Source organism: Artemia franciscana, chromosome 1 (assembly GCF_032884065.1).
Source record: "Artemia franciscana chromosome 1, ASM3288406v1, whole genome shotgun sequence".
NCBI classification, from domain to species: Eukaryota; Metazoa; Arthropoda; class Branchiopoda; order Anostraca; family Artemiidae; genus Artemia; species Artemia franciscana.
Window position 1 is genome coordinate 68299851 of NC_088863.1, and position 26806 is coordinate 68326656.

General features: G+C 36.7%; 1 protein-coding gene across 1 annotated transcript in view; it reads right to left on the reverse strand.

The window, feature by feature from the left end:
• LOC136037771 (uncharacterized) overlaps positions 1 to 26381 on the reverse strand; it is a 32196-nt gene extending 5815 nt beyond the window's left edge. Inside the window, exons 1-3 of the mRNA XM_065720618.1 lie at positions 26205 to 26381; positions 20404 to 20623; positions 10516 to 10656 (exon numbers count right to left, since the gene is read on the reverse strand). Of these exons, the coding sequence (XP_065576690.1) occupies positions 10516 to 10656; positions 20404 to 20623; positions 26205 to 26381 (538 nt within the window). The remainder of the gene's footprint in view (positions 1 to 10515; positions 10657 to 20403; positions 20624 to 26204) is intronic.
• Positions 26382 to 26806: the final 425 nt, after the last annotated feature.

A 26806-nucleotide genomic window follows, 5' to 3' on the forward strand; every position in this document is an offset into this window, starting at 1 on the left:
TTCCAATTTTTAGGTTTCTCCCTCCCAACTCCCCCCCCCCCAATGTTACCAGATCCGGTCGGGTTTAAAATAAGAGCTCTGAGCCACGATATCCTTCTAAATATCAAATTTCATTGAGATCCGATCACCCGTTCGTAAGTTAAAAATACCTCATTTTTTTATTTTTCAGAAATAACCCCCCCCCCACCCCAACTACCCAAAAGAGAGCGGATCCGTTCCGTTTATGTCAATCATCTATCTAGGACTTGTGTTTGTTTTTCCCACCATGTTTCATCCCGATCCCTCCACTCTACGTGTTTTCCAAGTATTAGGTTTCCCCCTCCCAACTCCCCGCCCCCATCACCAGATGCGGTCGGAATTTAAAATAAGAGCTCTAAGACACGATATCCTTCTAAACATCAATTTCATTGAGATCCGATCACCCGTTCGTAAGTTGAAAATACCTCATTTTTCTAATTTTTAAGAATTACTCCCCCCCCCAACTACCCTAAAGAGAGCAAATCAGTTCCGATTATGTCAATCATGTATCTGGGACTTGCGCTTATTTTTCCCATCAAGTTTCATCCCAATCCCTCCACTCTAAGTGTTTTCCAAGATTTTAGGTTTCCCCCTCCAACTCCCCCCAATGTCATCAGACCCAGTCGGGACTTAAAATAAGAGCTCTGAGACACAATATCATTCCAAACATCAAATTTCATTAAGATCCAATCACCTGCTCATAAGTTAAAAATACTTCATTTTTTCTATTTTTTCCGAATTAACCGGCCCCTACTCCCCCCCCCAGATGGTCAAATCGGGAAAACGACTATTTCTAATTTAATCTGGTCCGGTCCCTGATACGCTTGCCAAATTTCATCGTCCTAGCTTACCTGGAAGTGCCTAAAGTAGCAAAACCGGGACTTTAGGTTTTCCCCCTCCAACTCCCCCCAATGTCATCAGATCCGGTCGGGATTTAAAATAAAAGCTCTGAGACACAATATCATTCCAAACATCAAATTTCATTAAGATCCAATCACCCGCTGATAAGTTAAAAATACTTCATTTTTTCTATTTTTTGCGAATTAACCGGGCCCCCACCTCCCCCAGATGGTCAAATCGGGAAAACGACTATTTCTAATTTAATCTGGTCTAGTCCCTGATACGCTTGCCAAATTTCATCGTCCTAGCTTACCTGGAAGTGCCTAAAGTAGCAAAACCAGGACCCACAGAATTGGCGATTGCTATATGTCACTTCGTTAATACCAAGTGCCATAAAAACGAACAATTGAATACAATTAAAATACTTTTGTGCAATCCAAAACGTGGCTCAGACGAAAGTAACTCAATTGTATATATGCACTGCATAATGGACTGTTATTTTATAGTTCTGTTATTATTATACGATTTCTTTTAGTTCTTTAGCGTTTTCGAGGAACTACTCAATTTAGTAACTACTTGATTTGGCTTTTGAGTTTTGTATACTGTTTGTCTTATTTTTCCCACCGTGTTTAAGCTAGCAAAATATTAGCAGTATACTTTTTTTTTCTGTGAACTAGCATAAAGTTCCGTTTCTGATTATTTTGAGGAATCATAGGCAGCGCAATAGCACTGAAACAACATAAAGAACGATTGCAAAGAGCGGTATTGGCACAAAGTATTATTTATTTAATTTTAGTTTTTTTTCTAAGAACAGGGAAAAAATTATCGAAGGGGTTGTCGTAAAAACTTCAAAAAATGCTCATTCGACAGAAAATTGAGAGGGCTAGTGGCCTTTAAATAGTCAAAAATATCAAAGGGAAGCTAACTCCTCTCCCAAACAGTCATGAAAAAGACAACTGCACGAAAGGCCGATGGTTAGGAAAATGTCGCAGTGGAAGAATGCCAAAGGCAATGTGGACCCAAAATAGTGCCGGTCCGTTTTTAGAAGCTTCCAATTGTCCCAGCTCCTAGTTGGCTCAAAGATTTCTGTATCTACAGAATGAGAAAATTCGTCTTGCTGTTAGCCAGTGAACTGACACCAATCTAGAATCAGTAAGCCATGTTCCTCTACAATCTTCGAAATTCATCATGAGAGCCTTGGAGCAAACAAGAAGTTGGAAAGTATTTTTTGAAATCTCAACCTAATCAAAACATGTCTCGCCACTTGCATAGAAATTGTCAAAGCTGACGAAGACAATCCCTGCCACTGTGTTACGTTCCGTAGTACAGATTTACACTTTTAACACCAAGTCAGGGTCAAGCCTATGTTTCCCCTAAGTATGGACCAAGCTTTGCATTGATTCACGACTGAGCTTATTTTAATACCGAGCCAGACAGTAGGCTAGGCTTTCCTTGTTTTAACACTGAGCAGGGACTTGGCTCATTTTTCGCAGTATGTCACCGAAAATTCCATGACTTGGACTTAACCCATTTTTTTGTATTAAGGCAGGACTTAGCTCTCTGGGGGAATAATGGAAAACTACGCAGTTTCGACTTATTTACGCGCGTTTTTACACAAAAGTGCCACCCAGACTATCTCATTCTGGAAAATAGGCTACTCAGGGCCTGTTTTGTCTTTGTCCCTAGCGCCCAGGGTTACCTATGGTCATATAGATTGAAAATTCTTGTATGATTCCGGTTCAAATAAGGTAGAGAATAACTACCTACTAAAAAGTTGGCAGCGAAGGGTAGAAGGGTGGGTTCGGAGCAGTGCTGCAACAAGTACTCCAAATTTTTACTTAAGTATCAAGTATTAAGTGCTCATTATTTTTTACTTAAATATCAAGTAATAAGTACTTTCCAAATTCTTATATAACGGTATTATATACGTATAATTATTATATACGGTATAATTCTTATAACGGTATATATATATATATATATATATATATATATATATATATATATATATAAATATATATATATATATATATATATATATATATATATATATATATATAATATATATATATATATATATATATATATATATATATATATATATATATATATATATATATATATATATATATATCAAACAGTTCGTGGGAATGAACTGTAGAAAGGAGCAACAAGGCTCAATAGTAACCGAGTTTTTTTCCTAGGGGTGATCGTATCGACTGAGTGATCCTAGAATGTCGCGAGAGGGCTCATTCTAAGGGAAATTAAAAGTTCTAGTGCCCTTTTTCAGCGACTAAAAAATTGGAGGGCACCTAGGCCCCCTCCCACGCTCATGTTTCCCAACATTCACCGAATCAAAATTCTGAGATAGCCATTTTATTAACCATAGTCGAAAAACCTAATAACTACGTCTTTAGGGAAGAGAAGTGGTACTTAAAAAGCAACGTGGCAAATCATAATCCTCCTCCCCTCCCCCGTGTGTGTGCCTGATTGCATTTAAGAAAGGATATATTTTGTCTCTTTCATTTAAAAAGGTGTATTTTGTCATATAATTTCGTTTCCTTTTTTTCAGCTAGCAGAACGTCCAAAGGACTTTGAACTTAGAAGTTTAAATTTGTTAATTTATTACTGTGTTTGTGATACAACATTCTATGTTTTTATTGTTTTGTACTATTTTTTCTATTCTTATTTTTGTAAAAGAAGAGATGGCTTTCCAAATATATATCTCTCTTGGAAATCTTAATCAAGAACCAGAATTACCGTTTTATCGTTTTTAACCGTTTCCCTTGTTCGGCTGGTAAACACCCAATGAAGTCCAAGAAAATAATCTTAACCAATTTTCAACACAACGGCTTGCAAGGAAAAGACTCAAAATGTTTAAGCGCAGTCAAAAAACTCTTGATTGGATCAGACATATCACATGACAGGATTAACACAGTGTACGTAGAGTTTAACTTCTGGCGATTAGTGTTCAATCAAATCTGGCACATTTGAAAAAATACAGGGTTTTTCTGAAACATGTGGGAATGATGGAAAAAATCTTGAAAGTATTGTTTTCCATTCTTTGGCTGGTAAACACCCAACGAAGTCCAAAAAATAATCTGAACCAATTTTCAACACAGCGGCTCGAAAGAAAAAGACTTTCAAAACAATTAAGTGCAGTCAAAAAATTCGTGATTGGATCAGACAGATCACATGACAGGATTAACACAGTGCACGTAGAGTTGAACTTCTGGTGATTAGTGTTCAGGCAAATCTGGCATGATTGAAAAAATACACGGTTATTCTGAAACATGTGGGAATGATAAAAGAAAAATATTGAAAATATTTTTTCCCTTGTTTGGCTGGTAGACACCCAACGAAGTCCAAAAAATAATCTGAACCAATTTTCAACACAGCGGCTTGAAAGAAAAAGACTATCAAAACAATTAAGTGCAGTCGAAAAACTTCTGATTGGATCAGACAGATCACATGAAAGGATTAATACAGTGCACATAGAGTTGAACTTCTGGCGATTAGTGTTCAGTCAAATCTGGCACGTTTGAAAAAATACAGGGTTATTCTGAAACATGTCGGAATACTTACTTACTTACTTAATGCTCTGCCGAAATGCTTCCAGCGTCGAGAGTGATGTGACATGGTGCCTCCATTTGGACCAGTCTCTTGAAAGGATGTGGACATCCTCTTGAATATTTGCCATGACAAAGAAGGCACCTGTTGTGTCCTTCCATCGGGTTGGGGGACGACCCCTTGGGCGTTTCCCGCCGTGTAGCACGGGATCAAAGTCAAAAATCGTTCGTGTGGGAGTGTCGGGGGGCATGCGAATGAGATGTCCGTACCAGTGTAGTGTCCGTTGGGCGAGTTGGACTGAGAAGGGCGTTTGACCAGTTAACGCTAGGAGGTTCTCGCTGGTAACAAAATCGTGCCAGCGTAGTCCTTCAATGCGGCAAAGGTGTTTTATTTGGGCTATATTTACGGTTCTAAGCACAGACTGAGTGGCCGGCCAAGTTTCGGCTACATAAAGAAGCACGGATCCCACCGAAGCATTGTATATGCGCATCTTGGTCCTAAGGCTGATAGAAGGTTTCCTCCAAAGGGCACTTAGTCTTCCCACTACTGCTGAGGCTTTGGCAATTTGGTGCATTAGATCTTTAAGGATTGATCCGTCATTTGAGAGGATAGAGCCAAGGTATGTAAATTTCTCAACAATCTCAGCTGGTTTGTCACCGACCATTAGGACTGGCGGGGGATGCGGCGAATTATGGGGTTCAACAAACATCACTTTTGTCTTCTGCCAATTAATCGACAGTCCTATCTTTAAGGCTTCATCAGCAAGGATTTGTAGGGCTTCTGTGAGCTTCGACGTAGAATCGGAGACAAGAACAAGGTCATCGGCATAGTCAGCGTCTGAAAGTACTCTATCACCGTAATGCAACCCAAACTGGAGGTGGTTTATGGTCCGAGTCATAATGTAGTCGATGACACAGTTAAATAGTTCTGGGGCAGCAGCACAACCTGCTGCTGCCATTGACTTGCACGCACAAAAGATGGGCTGCGTCTGCCATTGACTTGCACACAGCTCTCAGTCCCTTCGCGGAGCCGCTCGAAAAGGTTGCAGTACTTCGCTGGTAGTCCCGTTGTTTTTAATATGAGCCAGAGTGATTGCCGGATGACAGAATCGAAAGCAGCCTTGAAATCCACAAAGGCAACATATGCTCTTTGTTGAAATTCTCGAGTCTTTTCTATCAGCTGCTGCATTGTGAATGTTTGCTCCACGGTGGACCTTCCTGGCATGAAGCCAGCCAGTTGAATTCTTCTTTGGCTTCTGAGAAAAGTGGTACAGCGGTCCAGGAGGGTCATAACGAAGAGCTTCCCGGGAACAGAGAGGAGTGTGATGCCACCATAGTTGGAGCAGATTCTGCGACTGAACATGAAGCCAGCCAGTTGAATTCTTCTTTGGCTTCTGAGAAAAGTGGTACAGCGGTCCAGGAGGGTCATAACGAAGAGCTTCCCGGGAACAGAGAGGAGTGTGATGCCACCATAGTTGGAGCAGATTCTGCGACTGAACATGAAGCCAGCCTGTTGAATTCTTCTTTGGCTTCTGAGAAAAGTGGTACAGCGGTCCAGGAGGGTCATAACGAAGAGCTTCCCGGGAACAGAGAGGAGTGTGATGCCACCATAGTTGGAGCAGATTCTGCGACTGCCTTTCCGTTTCCAGAGAGGCAGAATGATACCCGCTCGCCAGTCTTTTTGAATCCATTATGTACGAAATACTATGGAAAACAGTACTTGGAGCCGGAGAAGGGTCGCTGCCCCACCATATTTCAGCAGTTCTGCAGGGATACCACAGACTCCTGGGGCTCGGCTGTTTTTCATCCGTTTCAGAGAATTCAAGATTTCTGTAGAGGTGAAGGGCTGGTACACACTTTCACACGGGGCCTCAAGGGTGTTGGATGCAACTTGAAGAAGGTCAGGGTCGGGCTGGCTAACATAGTCCAGGGTTAGAAGTGATCCTTCCAGGCGGACAGTTGAGCGCTCTCGTCAGTGATAATATTTCCATCATTAGATATGATCGGGCCTAGAGAGGATGGCTTTCCATCTGTAAGATCCCGAAGGTGTTTGTGCAAAGCGCATGTGTCACCCTTTCTAGCGGCCTCCTCGAGATCAGCGGCCTTTTTCTCGGTGAACAGCTTTCTGTCTCTGTGGAGGAATTTATTTCTTACGCCATTTAGACGTCTGTAGGTAACCATGTCCTTCGCTAGGCGTGCTTTGCGACGCTGTTCAATAATATCTAGAGTTTCCTGCGATATCCAGGACTTTTTTCTGGGCTTCAGACGACCGATAGTACTTTCGGCCGAAAGCAATACGCCGTCCATGAATAGTTTCCATGCTTCTTCAGATTCTGAAATTTGACCAAGACAGTCAAAACGGTTTGAGATGGAGACAGCATAGACCTGGCACGTGTTGGAGTTTGTGAGATTGTTCAGGTCTAATTTGGAAGGACGGTGGTCACTTTTCTGGGCTTTCAGGCGTAGTCTAAGGTTGGAAACGACAAGCCTGTGGTCGGTGTTTCCCAATTCTGCACTTCTGTAAGTTCGGCACCTTTAAAAGGAAACTGCCTCAAGTTTTTAAGTTAAATTTCAGACACGCTATGAAAATGTATGGCATCTATATCCTTTGGCTGGTTTTCACTCAAGCAGGCCGCATTGTGTGTAGTCAATTCAGATGGTCGGTAAAACTCCCTACAAACATATATTATAAAATCACGGGCCTGCAGCAAGTCCGCTGATTCAGACGTATTCCATATGGATGGTCAAATTGCAGAATGAATGAATGAATGAATGAACTTTATCATCCGTGAAAGTATAAGAAAAAACACAAAGTATGGAGTATTATAAATAAACAAAAACGAAAACAATAAAGAGCAAGAAAAAATTCAAACTAACAAAAGACAACATGGACTAATTAACCAGTATCAATATGGATAAAACGATCCAGAGGGTCGTAAACGTGAATAAAGTAGATAGTCTTTTTACAGTGGAAAGTGTTGTGGAAGTAGTGGAAAGTGTTGGACCGAAACACAGACCAAGCCAACTAACTAAAGAAGAACATGGCAGAATTGCCGTCCCAGCAGCGAATGGAGCGACCGCATAAGGGTTATTAAAACAAATAAACTCGCATTTAGACGCATTAACTGACAGTCCAATCTTAGATAGCACATTGATTAATATTGTAAAATTGGAAAGCAATCCACGGCGAGTCTGGGCAACAAGAAGAACGTCGTCTGCATATGCAACAGAAGACAAACAGAATATTACCGTAAGAAACGGAACTTTTAAGGGGACGCAGGTACGATGCAAGCACACATTTAAATATACTAGAAGACAATACGGCAGAAGTTGCAACCTATCTATTTCTAGCAGCAGTTTTCATACCATGAAGTGGCAAAACTTTGAGACGAAGTCGAAAATCTTCTGAGAAAAAAGGAATAAAACAAGAGCTAAGAGTTCATATGGCACTTGTGGCGATGTCAGAAGAGCCAAGAGCTCATATGGCATGAGCTCTAGCAAAACTATAAGAATCAATAGATTAATTTAAAAGAAAAATGAGAGGCTTAATGTTGGTCGGCATTTAAAATAAGAGCTCTGAGACACAAGGTCCTTTTAAATATCAAAATTCATTAAGATCCGATCACCCCCTCACTAGTTAAAAATACCTCTTTTTTCTAATTTTTCCTCTCCCTTCAGCCCCCCCCCCCCTCCAGATGGTTGAATCGGGAAAATCAACTTTATCAAGTCAATTTGTGCAGGTCCCTGACACGCCCACCAATTTTCATTGTCTTAGCACGTCCAAAAGTACCGAACTTGCCAAAGCACTGGACCCCCCTAAACCCCAAGCAATGCTCCACAGAAATCTGGTTCAGTTGAGAAGATGACAAAACACAAACACTAATGTCTGAAATATAAGCCCAAATTGACTACAGTATGCAACATTTAGCACAAAACAAGGGATTTTAGTTCACTGTCGACCCAGTGAACTGTGAAATAATTTCAATTTTCTTTGTTATATAACTTTTAAACAAAAATTAAACTAAGTGTTAATCGTACTATAATTTTTTTCGTCAAAAACAATACCTTATTTCATATCCAAAATAGGGCATGGAGCTATATCTGAGTTTACTCTAAATCTAAAGGGTGATGTTTTCTTGTACATTGCCAAAGCACAGACACAAAAGCTAAATCTGAGTTTGCTCTAAATCTGAAAGGTGATGTTTTCTTGTACATTGCCAAAGCACACACACACAAAATTTTCGAGTCAAAGGTAAAGTATTTGAAAAACAAGTACATTGAAAGTATCTTAAGTAATAAGTATTTCGTAATCTTACTTAAATATCAAGTAATAAGTACACCCTCGAGTTTTTACTTAAGTACAAGTACAAGTAATGGAAAATTTTACTTAAGTAGTGCTTCAAGTAAAAGTGCTTCAAGTAAGTGACAGCACTGGTTCGGAGGAGGTTACAAGGTCAATTTATACCTACAATCATGCGTATTTGAATTACAAAAACGTATATGTGAATTTTTATGTACTATTTTAAGTGAGATGTTTAACCCTATCTGTGAGCTATAGCCACGCCTACTGGAGTAGGGAAATATTAACAATTTGGTGCAATAGCTAGGAGACTCTCAAAGCACAGCAGAATTTTGTAACATTTGTTATCACAGAATTATAATCCCAACAGTTGGAAATCACATAGAGGTCAATCTGTAGGGATATAACATCTGGTTTTCATTCAATACAGCTATGCAGCTTTACAGCATCTACTACCATCGTGGTATTTCAAAACTGTGCTGCAGATGACATTTCACTGATTGATACATTTAACAATACTGGGTCAAGACTACTTCCCTGAGGAACCCCATTTGGTATCAGAATCAAGAACGAATTTTCAGCCCCAGCTAACAATTGCTGGGCCCTTCCTGCTAAATAGTGAGCAATAAGAGACAGTTTGGTAGCCTACGTTATAATTTTGGCATTCCAGCAGCTGTAGATTGATTGGGACGTTATCAATGGTCCACAAGAAATTAATATGTAAGCGACCAAATTTCAGCACCTGATCATCGATTTCTTGAAAGTTGTTGACGACTTTTAGAAGCTTCGTTTAGCAAGAACAATTGTTCAAGAGTCATACATAGTAATAGACAGAGTTCATTCTGCTTAAGGAATCTCTGAAAAAAGATCTCCAATAAGTCTTTTCCTTACATGATAGAAGAGACAAGTATTAGAAATAGGTCCGCAAATTTGAAAAATCGGATTTACATATATTCTTAAATAAAGACTCAACTATTGTTTTTCCAAGAGAATGGACAGAAGGCAGTGACAAGAGAATGCTTGGTCAAAGTAAATGGTTTAGACAAAACATAACCTAAATCTTTAGTCAAAATATTTACAAGACCTTCAGTGTCAGGGGCTGATGCTCTTCACTAAATCAATGCTACTGCACGGACTGATCAGAAGAAACGCAATTTCCCCATTTTCAGGAGAGATGTCATTTCAGTCACAGGTTGTTTGAGCTACTGTTACATAGGAAAGGGAGGCACAGGGTCACCTTCGGCCTCCCACTAATGATTTTCCTGATTTTCACACTTGGCAACTGTCTATTAACTTTTTCCATTGGATTGCTCACTCAGAAAAATAATTTACACCACCTGGCGAACTGGTTGGATGGGGCACCGTAATCCAGGCTATGTTATAAAAAATTCTTTTCAATGAGGTATAGTCAGAGATTTTTTTTTTTTTTTACACATTCAGCACTTTCTAGAGCTGAAGCTTCAATATTTCAACCATTCAATAACTAAAAGTAAAACTCATCTTTTTTTTTTTGCTGTGCAATAACTATTATAGCTTCATCTCTCTTTCATTGTTTCAACCCACTAAAAGTTTTAATCCCCAGTCTTTATTATTATTAAAAACCTTTTCTTTTTTATTTTGCATAAATTAATTTCTTGCAAAAACTAGATAAATTTTACACCCACTTTAAACCATAGATTTTAGCTACTTGTTGTGTTTTTTTAGGCTCAGACTAAGAAAAGAAGAAACTAACAAAGTAAGTAACAGACTAACTAAGAACAAGCACAAAGTAACAAAAGAAAGCATTACCAAGCACAAATCTCAGATCTGAGAGCCAATAATCTTCATACTTGCAATAGTTAACCAAATAGAACCCTTGAATAAAACCATTGAATAGGCAGAAAGCAACTGCAGCAAAAAAAAGGTGAGAGTGGTGTGGCTTTTCCTCCTCTTATAAGAAATGGAAAGATTAAACTCCTACAAAAGAAAATAGTATAATATAAATGACTATAACTGAACATTATAAAAATACAAAACATGTGAAAAAAATACAGGACAGTAAGACAGGAAGCATAAAAAGGTTTCATCCACTATAAAACCATTCCACCCTCAAAGCAAACCTATCAGAACTATCTTTCAGCTCCTTTCATTTATAAAGAAAACATCCCATGCTTTCTATTTTTACAGAAAGTTTAGTCTACTTTATTGGCTACATTCGAATCATCCTTAATACTATACATCTTCAAAATGAACGTTTGTCCTTCAAGCAATCAAATTAATTGGTTGAGATGGTCAAAATCAGGAAAGTAAATCAGGAAAGAAAGACAGGAAGTACAAAAATGTAAGTACAGCAGAACATATATCAATAAAAGGAAAAAGAACCAAAGCCCATTATTTTATCAGCACCTTGTAGTCTTGTCAAATTAAAAACACATCTGTGAAGCAAAAAAAGTCAACTGTCATCTGGCCTACAAAATAAAACGAGTTAACAAAATAAAACAAACCAAAAATTACTTGAATGTCCTTACATTTTTTTTCCTTTTAATGGTTCTGAATCCAAGTTAGAAAAGGAAATTTTCTATCATGAATAACATCTAAGAAAATGATTCTTTAGGAGCTGCCTTCCCTGCTGTAACTCTTTTTTTTGTAAAATTATGAAGTTGAATTGCTAAGGATTCTTTTTTTTCAAACCAGTTAAGCTAGAGCTATTTTCACAACTTTAATGATGTATGCAATATATGCAGTATTTCCATATTGCATTTTTGGCTGTAGATATTAAACAAAACTAATAAAATTACAACTGGATTTTAGTGCTAACTAAGTGAGCAATATTTGTGAGCTTACTAAAGATATTTTGCAGAATTATAGGGCTATTTTGAAAGAGTCTAAATGATTTTAAGGGAAATTAGGTACTCAGATGTTAAAGATCTATGAAAGAACCATATACGCTATAAGAACAATGATATTGCGACCAGAATTTCGTTTTACATTAGTCTATATATTATCCACTACTTCAAACCAAGATTTAATTAGGCCATTGTAATTTTTCATAGGTATGCATTGAATGGTGTAAAAATAATGTAATGATCCTAGGCCTGCATTATTTTTCCATGTGCTCTCATAAAGAGGAATTAACGGACGTACCCAGTCCCTGAAATACCCCCGCCCCTTCCCAAAAAAAATGAAAATCCGATAATTTTTTTGAGCATTCATGATACTCCCCTGTAATAAAAGGTCTATCAAACACATGATATCCATATAAAACGGTTGCACACTTTCTCTCAATGGGAAGGATTTATGCCATATCTGGATATCTTTAGGATAATTCAAGATAATATTTGGATTACAAAAAGCCCATAATGGCTAAATTTAAATTTGCTAACCTTTAAGCTTTCATTTACATAGACTAGAGAAGAAATTGCCACAGTAAATGAATTACTGATAGGTGGAGCTTTAGTTACTTTGACTGTAGTCTTGGACACGTCTCATAATTAAAAAAAGGAATATCCTTTAAAAAATAGTGTTTTTTTGAAACAAGTGGCAAAATTTAGCTACGTCATTGCTTCAAAGACTTGCAAAAAATGGGGCCACTACGACTAATCCTCCTCCATTGACAAAAACAATGCCTGTAAATGTGTTCTTACTCTATGACTATTGATTAAATTAGTGAAATTATGGGATGGTATATTATGGGGTGATATTTTGATTACATATCTATGAAGCTGTTCTGTTGCTTTCCAAAAACAAAAGAGAAACAAAATAACCCACTAAATAACAGCTTAGTTTTATATCTAAAATCTTGGTTTACTGCAATAAAAATTAATAATAAACTGAAGCAAGGTAGGATATCTTTCAATGTGTTTAGATTTGTTTTGTTCAGTAATGTGACAAAAGCTGAAGATATCAAATTCTACTTTTAACGTTAGGAACTTTTTTCATACTGGGCTTCCCATGCCACTGCCCTTTGTAGATAAAGGTGGTGAGAAACATTCCTAATTTTACCAGGTACAGCACAGTATTTACACAATCACTGTAAAAGAAGATAGGGTCATTCCATGTCAAATCACCGTGTAAATAAATAATTTGAAACCCACCTCTTTAGATTTTGATGAAACTTGGCACAGTTATTGCATTTGCTATTCTATTGATAAATACCAAATTTTATTTCTCTATCTCTTATAGTTTTTTTTCTACAAATTCTTTAATTTTCTTAATTTAACGTGATTTTAGGCCTTGGATTTTGCATCTTGCAATGTAGCTTGTAGCTTAAAAAATAAATATCTTGAAAACTAGTTGAGATATCACCATGAAACTTTGCATAATATTTAATGAATATATTTAAAATAAAGAAAAAATACATTCACTAACCTATCTCAACTCCAAAAAATAATAAAAATATTATAATCAAAATTTTTTTTTTTATTTGTAAACCATTGTCGGGATTTACTAAAATCGCAATATCTCAGACCTGGTAGAGTGTTCATATTTTTTTTTACAAGCTTCTAGATACATAGGCTAACAGATAAACAAAAAAGATGTATGGCTTTTTCACATTATTATACGATCTTTTTCAAAAATTATTCAATTCTTTTATTATCTACTATTTTCTCAGGTACGGATCTCTTTTCTGACCTGTCGGCGTATGTCCCATGTGTGGAACTCCTTTCCACCATGTCAGCCCTTAACTCTCCCAATTTGAACCCACGCCCACTTTTGTGGACCAGAACCAGAAAAAGAACTGAAAAAAGCACTCTAAAACGGTGGGTTATATTCACTAAATCAAGGAAATAAACATCAAAGCATGTGACAGGAACTGACCTAGTTTGATATATTTATATATATATATATATATATATATATATATATATATATATATATATATATATATATATATATATATATATATATATATATATATATATATATATATATATATATATATATATATATATATATATATATATATATATATATATATATAGGCTATATAGCCTATATTATACATACTAAAATCCAAAAACACAGGAGATATTTAACACTGTTAAAAGAGTAGCTGTGCAAAATATTTTTGCTAATATATGAGCTAGATATAGTGTATTTCAGACTAAAATCAACCGTATTTATTCAACAATACAAACTGAAATTAAAAGCTTTCAAACAAAAAACAATTTCTCAATGCTTATTTCAAACACATTTTATGCCTGACTATTTAAAATTAAGAGTTTGAGTCAATAAAACAGAAACAAAGAATTTATAAGCTCTTAATTATGAACCCAAAAAGCAAAGATATTAAGACTATTAATGGAAGTATTACAAAATACTTTTTACGGAAAATAGCCGAAAAGGCATAGAATCTTTAATGCAATAATCAGCCGTGTTTATTCAAAAATCGAAAAAGAACTTTCAATTCAATATTTTCTATAGCCATTTTGAACACAAAGAAATAATTAATTGCCACAGGCAAGTTTCAGCTTAGTTTCTCTTTAAAGTGTTGCTTAGTGAACGCAGTTCACGCCTATAAATCTTGATGACTCATCCTATTTGCCTCGTCTCTGGAAGGGATTACGTTGGCAAAAGAGGAGTTGTGATCTCAATTTCCAAAATTTAGAGGGACGGAAGGGGGGTTCGCTGACAATAGCAAAAAAGGCAACTTTTAATGAAAATATCCCCAAGACTAAATGAGGGGAAAATCAGGGGTAAAATTTTCAATGCGATTTTGTGATGCCTCAAGACATTGAGGATGCTTCTGCAAAGCAATCTTTCTTCTTAAAGCGTCTGTTCTAACAAATTCAAAATGTTGCCAAGAAATTGCTGTCTTCTTCTATGAAAAATCAGTTTGTCATTTTCTATACTCTTTAAACACTAGAAGAAAATAGTGCATTTAAGCAGCATCAGATTAGGAATAGACCTTTAATATAAAACAAAACATGTTACTGATGGTTTTGACACAACTCGGCAAATTTTCTAAAATGAACAGAAAATAACATGTTACGAATTATCCACATGCTTCTCTAGCTTCATTATATTTTCTGCAGATATTGCCATTAGATCTGCTTATCAAAAGGTAGTGATTTCGAAGAAGCCCTTGTAGTCTAATAGAAAATGAACAGCCAGAGATATCGTAACTGAATAAAGCAAATCAACATTTTCAACAATTTCCAATCCACAAAAATTTTAACAAGAGCTAAGAGCTCATATGGCACTTGTGACGAGGCGAGAAGAGCTAAGAGCCAAGAAATCATATGGTATGAGCTCTAAAAAAATTCTATGAATCAATAGATTGATTTAAAAAGGAAAATAAGAGGCTTAATGCCGATCAGGATTTAAAATAAGAGCTCTGAGTTACGATGTCCTTCTAAATATCAAATTCATTAAGATCCAATCACCCACTCGCAAGTTATAATTACCTAATTTTTTCTAATTTTCCTCTCCCTTTAGCCCCGCAGATGGTCGAATCTGGGAAAACGACTTTATCAAGTCAAATTGTGTAGCTCCCTGACACACCTATCAATTTCCATCGTCCTAGCACGTCCAGAAGCACCAAACTCGCCAAATCACTGAACCCCTCCCCCCAACTCCCTCAAAAAGAGCGAATCCAGTACGATTCTGTCAATCACGTATCAAGGACATTTGTTTATTCTATCCACCAAGCTTCATCCCGATTCCTACACTCCAAGTGTTTTTCCAAGAATTCCCCCTCCAACTCCCCCCAATGTCAAACGATCTGGTCGGGATTTGAAATAAGAGCTCTGAGACATGAATTCTTTCTAAAAATCTAATTTCATTAAGATCCGATCATATATTCGTAAGATAAAAATACCCCAATTTTCATGTTTTCCAAGAATTCCGGTTTCCCCCTCCAACTCCCCCCAACGTCACAGGATCTGGTTGGAATTTAAATGAGAACTTTAAAGCACAAGATGCTTCTAAATATCAAATTTCATTAAGATCTAGTCACCCTTTCGTAAGTTACAAATACCTCAATTTTCAAAATTACCCCCCTCCAATTCCACCAAAGAGAGCAGATCCGGTCCGGTTATGTCAGTCACGTATCTTAGACAGGTTTTCATTCTTCCCATCCAGTTTCATCCTGATCTCACCGCTTTAAGTAATTTCTAAGATTCCCCCCCCCCCCAATTATGCTTGATCCGATTGAGATTTAAAATAAGAGATCTGAGTTACGAGGTCCTTCTAAATATGAAGTTTCATGAAGATCCGATCACTCCTTCGTAAGTTAAAAATACGTCATTTTTTCTTATTTTTAAGAATTAACCCCGCCCCCCAATAGATCGGATCCGTTCCAATTATGTAAATCACGTATGTAAGACCCGATCCCTTCAATCTAAGCGTTTACCATGATTTTAGGTTCCCCCACCCCAAACTTCCCCCAACGTCACCAGATCCAGTCAGGATTTAAAATAAGAGCTTTGAGACATGATATCTTTCTAAATATCAAATTTCATTGAGATCCGATAACCCGTTCGTAAGTTAAAAATACCTCATTTTTTCTAATCTTTCAGAAATAACCCCCCCCCCCCCAACTATCCCAAACAGAGCGGATCCGTTCCGTTTATGTCAATCATGTATCTAACTCTTGTGTTTATTTTTCCCATCAAGTTTCATCCCGATCCATCCACTCTAAGTGTTTTCCAAGTTTTAGGTTTCCCCCTCCCAACCCCCAATGTCACCAGATCCGGTCGGGATTTAAAATAAGAGCTCTAAGACACGATATCCTTCTAAACATCAAATTTCATTGAGATCCGATCACTCGTTCGTAAGTTAAAAATACCTCATTTTTTCTAATTTTTCAGAATTACACCCCCCCCCCCCCAACTACCCCAAAGAGAGCGGATCCGTTCCGATTATGCCAATCATGTATCTGGGACTTGTGCTTATTTTCCCCATCAAGTTTCATCCTGATCCCTCCACTCTAAGTGTTTTCCAAGATTTTAGGTTTCCCCACCTCCAACTCCCCCCAATGTCATCAGATCCGGTCAGGATTTAAAATAAGAGCTCTGAGACACAATATCATTTAAAACATCAAATTTCATAAAGATCCCATCACCCATTCATAAGTTAAAAATACTTCATTTTTTCTATTTCTTCCGAATTAACCGGGTTGGTTAATACCAAGTGCCATAAAAAAGGAATACAGCATTGAAGGAAAAACTACACTAGCGTAAATAAAATATTAATAGTCTAATTTCAAATTATTGTAGAAGATAGGTTACAGTATGCCACGGTTTCTTAGATCAAATTAAATAATAAAAAAACTAATTTTTTTAACTGAAAGTAAGGAGCGACATTAAAACTTAAAACGAACAGAAATTACTCCGTGTATGAAAGGGGCTGTTCCCTTCTCACCACCCCGCACTCTACGCTAAAGTTTGACTCTTTCTCTCAGTTCTACTTTATTAAACATTAAAAAACTTGCAAAAATCCGTCTTCAATTGATCTGTCTTCTTGCAAAAAATACGAAATTCCACATTTTTGTAGATAGAAGCTTGAATTTTTTGCAATATGGTTCTCTGATAAGATGAATGCTATGGTGTGATTTCCATTAAGATTCTATGACTTTTAGGAGGTGTTTCCCCTTATTTTCCAAAATAAGGCAAATTTTCTCAGGCTCGTAACTTTTGATGACAAAGACTAAATTTGATGAAATAAATTTAAAATCAGCACAAAAATCCGATTCCTTTGGTGTATCTTTTAGTATCAAAATTCCAGTTTTTACAGTTTCGTTTACTATTGTTCATTACTACAGTTCGTTACCACGAACTGTTTGATTCTTTGAAAATTTGCTAAATTGAAATATATTATACTTTCCATATGAAGTGTATTATACTTTATACTTATAAACGAATACTTTGAATGACAAGACTAAATTTGATGAAACTTATATTTTTAAAATCAGCACGAAAGTCCGACTCTTTTGATGTATCTTTTAGTATCAAATTCCGTTTTTTAGAGTTTCGTTTACTATTGAGCCGGGTCGCTCCTCACTACAGTTCATTACCACGAACTGTTTCATTTTTTGAAAATTTGCAAAGTATTGAGCTTTCCAAGGCTTGTAGTGGCAAAAAAAAGAATATTTGCAAAGATGTAAGATACATCCCCCAAGGATGATAGATCTTTCTCCACTGTTCAATGGGAAGGTCATCTCCTACCCCTCAGATTTTTTACTCCCCTACCAGATTAAAAAAAAAAACACCTTTTTTGGTATTTCGCTGGAAAAAAAAACGAAAAATAAACAAATTGCCCCCCCCCCCCTCTCCCTGATTTGATACTTCTTGTTCCCTCAGCCCAACACTTAAATTGGTTGAATTGGCGCCATTGGCTGTCATACAAGGAGTGTTTTTCATACACGGATGGTTGTTCTACAAATGACTCTTTGTCCCAGTGGCAACCACATTTTCAAAAGCCACTAATAGGCTATGGGTCATCATTATCGTCAAACAAAAATCAAAATTCTTGTTTGAATCGAGGTTTCCGAGTCTTATAGTCACAAAAAAAAAGAACACACAAAAACGAAAAGAACACTTATAGACAATGACGTGCTTCAACAATTATCTCCTATATTATTAGTCAAATTATACAACTAAATTACATTTAACAGACTTAGAAATTAGATCTTACTGGGTAGAGGCAGGGTGACTGGTGACCAATTGTCAAAGGAGTGGGCGGCGAGACATTAGGAAGTTGATTTGTAATGTGAGGTGGAAGAGCACCAGATATTGGCTACGCATACATTAAGCGTGTCTGAGACTGCGCCATTGGCTGAATACAATTCTTTGATGGTGTTCCTCTTTGCATCATGTGATAGGAGGGCTGTGCCATTGGTGTTTGATTTTGAGCATTTCCGCCACCTACAAATATCAATTATATTGGAAACTATTTTCAAATAAATGTCGGCAAAATAATTATTTATTAATTAAAAGCCCGTTATAACAAAAAAGAAAAGAGACATATATTTGTCAAACCCTTCATTTAAAGAAGACAAAAACAAAAGCAAGAATAATAAAATATCACCGTTGTTTTGAGAGGGCCTTTTTCAAATTAGTGTTTGCTCTGTTTCAATTTGTCCTTAGGAATATCATTGGTATATTTTTTTTTACTATTTCTTTACTTTTTTGCACTGAGGACGGTCGAGCCAAAGTCTCAACGGAAACATCTGCACATTCATCCTTCCTTTCTTCACTGGCTATAATTATCCTCGTTTTTTTCTTCTTCGAAAGTTTTTTACATTTTGTCAAGAATAGCTGGAGTGGTCTTAGAAATTAGTTATCATTGTAATACTAACGTCAATAGACTAGAGCAATCCCAACCAAGTGGATACCACACAGAACTTTTGATCCTATGTCCTTCAGGGTGAGGGTTCTATTCCCGGTGCTGGTAATCTCAATGCCTAGTGTGTAACGGGTTGGTGTGAATCGGCAAGCCCAGCCTTCTAGGATGTGAAGGCAATGAACCTTTAAGGCTTGAACTTCGATAAACTCGGGTCTAGTCCGCCACAAATTAAGCTTCTTTTTCTTTAGATATCTTTACAAATATGAAAGCCTTCTAATGCATTTTTTTCTTTTTCTTTTTTCAAAGAAGTATGAATAGAATCAATCATGTAAATGAAATGTGTGACTAAGGGAATAAATATTTTCTGATAACTTAAATTTAATTATAGTTCAAGTTTTAGGTAGCAGAAGACAAGAAAAGGTGGCCACATGAGTGGTAGGTGGTGAACATCAACACAAAATGTAAGTCTAAGGGAATAGATTATTGGTAATTTGGCATCAGTGTAACTATAGTTCTATTTAAATGCCGCATCACGCCACACCCACTGATCATAAAACGTGGTAGGTTGTAAGGTGAATAGATTTGTTAAAAACTTGGCTTCAATTTAATCATGGTTATATTTAAATGCCTCATCAGACCCACCAGTTGGGCATAGGAGGTGGTAAAAATCCAAGCCACCAAATCTAAGTCTTGAAGATAATTGATTACATAATTGAATTCATGGCGAAAGAACAGATTTAACAACGTGACTCCAATTTAACTTTGGTTTTAGTTTAATGTAGCAACAGGCCACTATGGGTGACCGTAGAATGTGGCAGTTGGAAGGTATTAAAAATCTAAATGGAAGTCTTGGATGTAAATATTAACATTCAGACCCCAATCTCTGCTTTCATTTACAGATATATAAGCTTCTTAGACCAAACTTGCTATTCATTTATACTTAAAACAAAATGAAAATATATTAATGGGTAAAACCTTTAATTAAGACGGAGATATAAGTCTTAATTAAAAGGTTTATCCACTGCTGTTTGATTTTCATTTCACTTTAATTAGTTTTTAAAAATAAATACTTCGCAGTAATGTTTATAATTAACAGTTCAATTTAATGATTTATTTAAAACTTTAAATTATCTACTACTCAAAAAAAGGATGTCCACACATGCTCTATTTCAAATGGAAATAAAGGAATTTCCCTAAAAAAAAAATGCCCAACATTAAATGTTATGCTATGTGACGTTATTTCATTTTTTATCAGACTAAGACATAATAAGCAAAGATTCCACATAAAATGAGAAATATGAAGAATAAGACATGAGAATGGAGGATAAGAAGAGTGATAAATATGAAATGAGACATGAGAATGAAGAAATAAGAAGAATAAGCACAGAAGAATTCGAAAAGTATAATAACCTTGATTAGGACCAGCAAAAATAGTTGAAAAACTTTTCAAATTAGTTTTCAAAAGCTCAGGTCTTCCAGGTTCATGCACAGCTCCCTCAGTCCCGTCATTTAGTTGAATAGCATTGGCGGAGGCCAAATCCACAGCCTGAACCAGCTGTTGATTGTCCAGAGCTTGACAAATGTTTCTGAGATCCTTCCCCAATCCGTTGATTAAAGAGAATTGTCTTCTCTATGGAATGAGTTGTAACAGCTGTTGTAAGTGGAAGCTGAGGCAGTACTGGAAAAATTAAGAGACTAATTACTAGAACCTAAATTTACTGTTAAGATACAGACAGCTGAAAAAGTTTAAGTTGCAAGGGACTTAAAAGTGAAGTTGAAGTTTAGGCAGTACTGGCAGCACTAAAAGATCAATTACTATAAACTAAATTTACCAATAACATAGAGAAAGTTGTAGAGGTTGAACTTAAGGAACTAATTGAACAATTTTAATGATTGATTACTAAAACCTTAAAATTGCTCGTAAGTTACAAATATTGAAAAAGTTGTTGAGGCACTACTGTAAATATTAAATGAGAAATTACTCAAAACTTAAATTTGCCAGTAAGATACAGAAAGTTGCTGAAGTTGAGGCACTAAAAGAAATTAAATTAATTACTAGAACCTCAATTTGCAGGTAAAATACAGAAAGTTGAATAAGTTTAAGTTGAAGTTAAGGTAGTACTGGAAATATTAAAAGATCAATTACTAGAGCCTTAATTTGCCAGGAAGGCACACAAAGTTGAAGTTGACAGGGTCTTGAAAGTAAAATTAAATAAAAAAAGGTTTTTTTTAACTGAAAGTACGGAGCGACATTAAAACTTAAAACGAGCAGAAATTACCCCGTATATGAAAGGGGATGTTCCCTCTTCAACGGCCCGCTTTTTCGCTAAAGTTTGACTCTTTCTCTCAACTCTACTTTTTAAAAAAGTAAAAACTTTAGCGCAAAGAGCAGCGCGTTGAAGAGGGAACATCCCCTTTCATATTCAGGGTAATTTCTGCTCGTTTAGGTTTTAATGTCACTCCTTACTTTCAGTTAAAAAAAAAAAACTTTTTTTTTTATTTAATTCCTGAACATTTTTTAGTTAATCCATGTTTTGATTTCGGCTCCCGCAGATGAATAATTAAAGCAAAATTTGCATATTTCTTTATTTGGCTAAATGGCTTTCCCATAGTTTTGATCGAATGATTCTGACAAAAAGGAGGGGAAGGAGGCCCGGTTGCCCTCCAATTTTTTTTGTACTTAAAAAGGCAACTAGAACTTTTAATTTTTTAAGAACGCTTTCATTAGTAAAAGATATACGTAACTAACGAATTAGCTTACGTAACAAACTTCTATATTCGTAGGTTTTTATCAAGGAGGCACACTCATGCCTCTATAAAGAGGCGACACACGACAATGTTAAGCGATCTTCGGTTCCAGTGGTCGCAGAGGGATGGGGAGGGATGCATTTCGTAGCCCAAGCTCCAACTAAGAAACCTGCAAAATTTCATCCCCCTCCAACTTTTCCTTCATGGGGAAAATCTGGCCGAAAGTTTCGACCCGTCAACCCCAGCCCCCCTTTAACGTTGTCCGATCGGGCTGAAATCCACAAGTTAAGGTCCCCTAGGGCCCAGGAGCTTATCCGCGAAATTTCAGCTCGATCCGATAACTCCTTCCCTGTTTTCCAGAAACCACGCATAGCCACTTAAAATTCATGTTCTTTTTTTTCCTAGACGCCTACAGGTCACATCCGACATCGGATCTGGGTGTACGAAGACTCATTCGATGCGGAATTCTCCGAGTAATTTTCCTGGAAAGTTTCGTAGGAAACTCTTAACCCCCCGAAAGTTTCGACCCTCCAACCCCCCCCCCCTTTTAACGTTGTCTGATCGGGCTGAAATTCACAAGTTAAGGTCCCCTACGGCCCAGGAGCTTATCCGCGAAATTTCAGCTCGATCCGATAACTCCTTCCCCGTTTTCCAGAAACCACGCATTAGCTACTTAATTAACGATTTCTCTCCATAAGAGCCCATGTTAATTTGAAATTTTTAAAATTTATTGAGAAGTTATATTTACACACATGCAAGTGATTAGCTCAGTCGGTAGACCGTGGGACTTTTAATCCTCGGGTCAAGGGTTCAAGTCCCTTACGGGCGGTTTTTTTTCACAACATCAAAAAATTTTTGATAACACCTGGACAGCTTATCATTTGAGAGATAACAGAATATTAGCTTCTTATGAGCAAAAGAAACATTTCGGTCATTCTATCTATTTTTTTTTCTATTTTATACAATGATTTAAAAGCGGGGGGGGGCGGAAGCCACCCAAGTTCCTCTCCTAATTCCTGTACGAGGAGTACAGGAATTATTAAATTACATCCACCATGGATTGTAGAAAAACGTACAGAAATAATATGAAAAAAACTTCGTTTTCTTAAAGAGTTAAAGAGGCTGCGTCCCAAAGTCGAACCTTAAAACGTACAGGAATTAGAAGAGGCAGTTGGGGGGCTGCCGCCCCCCAAACCCCCAGCTTTTAAAGACTCTTTTGTACAGGTTTTTTGTTTTTCTGCTAACCCCCCGCTCTTGGCTTCGGAAAGGCCCTCTTTTAATTAACAAAAAATTGAAATGAATGAATAATGGAATAGCTTCGAAAAATGTTAAACACAAGAGGACAGGAGAACCATTGCGCCGAAACTAGTAATTAGTAACAATGAAGTCCCCCCACAAAAAAAAACCTGTACAAAAGAGTCTTTAAAAGCTGGGGGTTTGGGGGCTGCCGCCCCCCAACTGCCTCTTCTAATTCCTGTACGTTTTAAGGTTCGACTTTGGGACGCAGCCTCTTTAACTCTTTAAGAAAACGAAGTTTTTTTCATATTATTACGTATATGAGAGGGTTCGCCCACTTGTCAATACCTCGCTCTTTACACTAAAGCTTAAATTTTTTCCCCTGAATCACAAAGGCCATATATTAAATAGTTGAAATTACTAAAAATACTTTAGCGTAAAGAGTGAGATATCAGGAGGTGAACCCATTATATGCGTAATATTTTCTGTTCGCTTTAAGTTTTAATGCTACTCCTTACTTTCAGTAGAAAAAACTTTTCATATTTATTTTTTCATTGTTTTTTTAAATAATACTAGAAAATGCTGCACCCCCTTCATGGAAATCTTCTTCTCCCATGACAAATTCCTCCATGGAAAGTTTCCCCCACATAACCCCCTCTTCTCAACCCCTCCTCCCAACCAAAAAATCCCCCTGAAAACGTCTGTACACTTCCCAATAACCATTACTATATGCAAACACTGGTCAAAGTTTGTAACTTGCAGCCCCTCCCACGAGGACTGTGGGGGAGTGAGTCGTCCCCAAAGACATAGTTATTAGGTTTTTCGACTATACTGAATAAAATGGCTATCTTAGAATTTTGATACGACGACTTTAGGGGAAAAAATGAGTGTTGGAGGGGGCCTAGGTGCCCTCCAATTTGTTTGGTGACTTAAAAAGGGCACTATAACTTTTCATTTCCGTTCGAATGAGCCCTCTCACAAAACTCTAGGACCACTGGGTCGATACGATCACCCCTGGGAAAAAGAAAAAGGAAAAGAGAAAAAAAAGAAAAGACAAATAAACACGCATCCATTATTTGTATTCTGGCAAAAAAATCCACATTTTTGTAGATAGGAGCTTGGAACTAGTACAGTAGGGTTCTCTGATACTCTGAATCTGATGGTGTGATTTTCGTTAAGATTCTATGACTTTTTGGGGGGTGTTTCCCCCTATTTTCCAAAATAGGGCAAATTTCCTTGAGCTCGTAACTTTTGATGGGTATGACTAAACTTGATGAAACTTATATATTTAAAATCAGCATTAAAATGCGATTCTTTTGATGTAACTATTGGTATTAAAATTCTGTTTTTTTGAGTTTTGGTTACTATTGAGCCAGGTTGCTCTTTACTACAGTTTGTTACCACAAACTGTTTTATTAAAAGTTGAGGTAGTACTGAAAATACTGAATAATACATTGCTAGAACCTCAATATAACAATAAATTAAAGAGGCAAAAATTTATGGATGTGACCAACCAATAAATTTTTTATAACATAGATAATATCAGGTAGTCCTTGACAGATATGTACTCTGGTTTTTCAGGCAAGGAAAGTTAGGAAAAAATAGAGGAATTACATAAATATGTACAGAAAATTCAGGAAAAAATTCCAACAATCTTGCAATTTCTGGGAAATACACATTTGGGGGAGAAGGATACATGCACACGAAAACATTTAAGAGGGCAAATAAAAGAAATGGCAACAAATTCCATTCATTCGCAGATAAGAAATTTCAATTAAGAAGATATACATGACATACTACCAACCCAAGGATAAACATACATTCCAAGTCTTTCCAATTTATTGTCTCTTATTGGGCAGTAAAAGAGAACTGGTTTTCTCTAAAGAAATTTTTAGTGGATGCATATTCAGCAATCACAGAGGAAGCAATCACATCTGTTCAGCAATCATGTACACATAAATTTATTTTTTTGGGAGAGCAGATGGGATTAAAAACCAAGAGGCAAATTAAGCCTTTGTGAAATGTCTTATTTTAAGAGAGTTACAAACATCAATTTCTATCTGGGTAATGTTGTCTAAAGAGCTATGTCCTTTTCAGAAGCCTGTTTGTTCATTGGGAAAGAGATTATTGACTACAGCAAACCACTCAATTCTCGATAGGACAAGCCTTTCCAGAACTTTACGGAAGGCAGGTAAAGCCAATATAGGATGGTAAGACTTAGGATCACTAGATGAGTAAGACGGTTTTAAAGCTGGAAATATCTGAGCAATCTTCCGAGCATCTGGGAACTTTTGGCTTGACCAAATAAGATTATAAAGACTTCAGAGGGCAGTATGAATCACCTTTGGGGACTCAATAATCCACTTCACATAAATACCATCAACACCTGGGGAAGACTTGATATTAAGAGTTAAGTGCAACACTGAATTAATCTTGGGAAAAAGGTTTCATAAGGGCGACTTTATATGAACAGGTAAGAGGCAGAGTGCAAAAAGGAGGTCACCTGGAATGAAAATCTGAGCAGTCATTCTTATAGATATTAGTAAACATATCTGACTTCTTTTTATCTGAGACATTTGGATAGCCACCATGAATGATATCATATTTACAGTCATCAATTGACTTCTTCCCACTATTTAGTTGGCTAATGAAATGGTGAACTTTTGGAATTGGGGTTCTAAAGCTAATACTTGAGCTGAAATTCAACCATGTACCCTGATTAGGTTTCTTACAAACTAGTGTCACCTTAGCACATGATTGCTTATAAGAGATTACTGTTGACTGAGATGGGTGCTTTTCTTTTTGCCTGAACTTCAACCCTACACTCGTCATTCCACGAGTTCTTGTGTCTTTTGGAGCCATTGTAAAAATGCAACTTAGTCGTTGGTGTTGTCAATTTAGCTGATTGCAACAGGATTGATTTCAAGTTAGACTCAGTGGCATTAATACCAGAATTGGAAGAAACAAAGTAAAAGTCTACTTCCTTTAGTATCTCCCAAAAAAGGGACCTAATGCCTTTGGAGTTATTAAAAGTAGGTATGTGGAGTTTGGAGGAATAGTATAAATCTTGAACCAATATAAGAATTATAGAATGATCAGATTGCAGAGACGGGACCTATACTGTCTGAACTAGAACATAATATGAAGAAGGACCCAGAAGCAAATCTATAGTTGAGAAAGTTTTGAAAGAAAGAGTTGAGAAAAATTATTCAAAATGTACTCTATACCTCTTCCTGCTTTGTTGCTACTGGCTGATTGTTCCCTGAGAGGGATTTGTACAACAGTTCAGATCCCGAGACACTTTGGACGTCCTTGCTCCCAAATGGGTTATACAGTGATTTTATGGCAAGATGATTACCATTAGCTAGGGTAATTATTATACCTACAACATCAATTTCATCCATGTAGATAATTAAAGGTTGAGGGCAATGTTGGATTGAATCATGAATGAAGATGACAATCCCCTCTCCTTCTATCAGTTGATCTATCTTTCCTGTAGCATGTGTACCCAGGCATGTTGATTCTCTTGAACTGATGAAGATTGGTCTCTTGTAGACAAATAATCCCAATTCTATTATTATTTGCACATTAAGATAAGATCAGCAAGTTTATTTGAATTTGAAGAAACACAATTCCATTGTAGGGGTCTGCAGCTTAGCTACCATAGGAGAAGTAGAATACATGACATGCATGGTACTTTGGGAGAATTGATAATTCTGTTCCTATCTCATTGAAAATAGAATTGGAAAAGAAGTATTCTACAATTTCTTTTGTTATACTAGTTTTTTGTCTTTAGACAAATTTGATTGGAAGATTTGGTCCACCAATA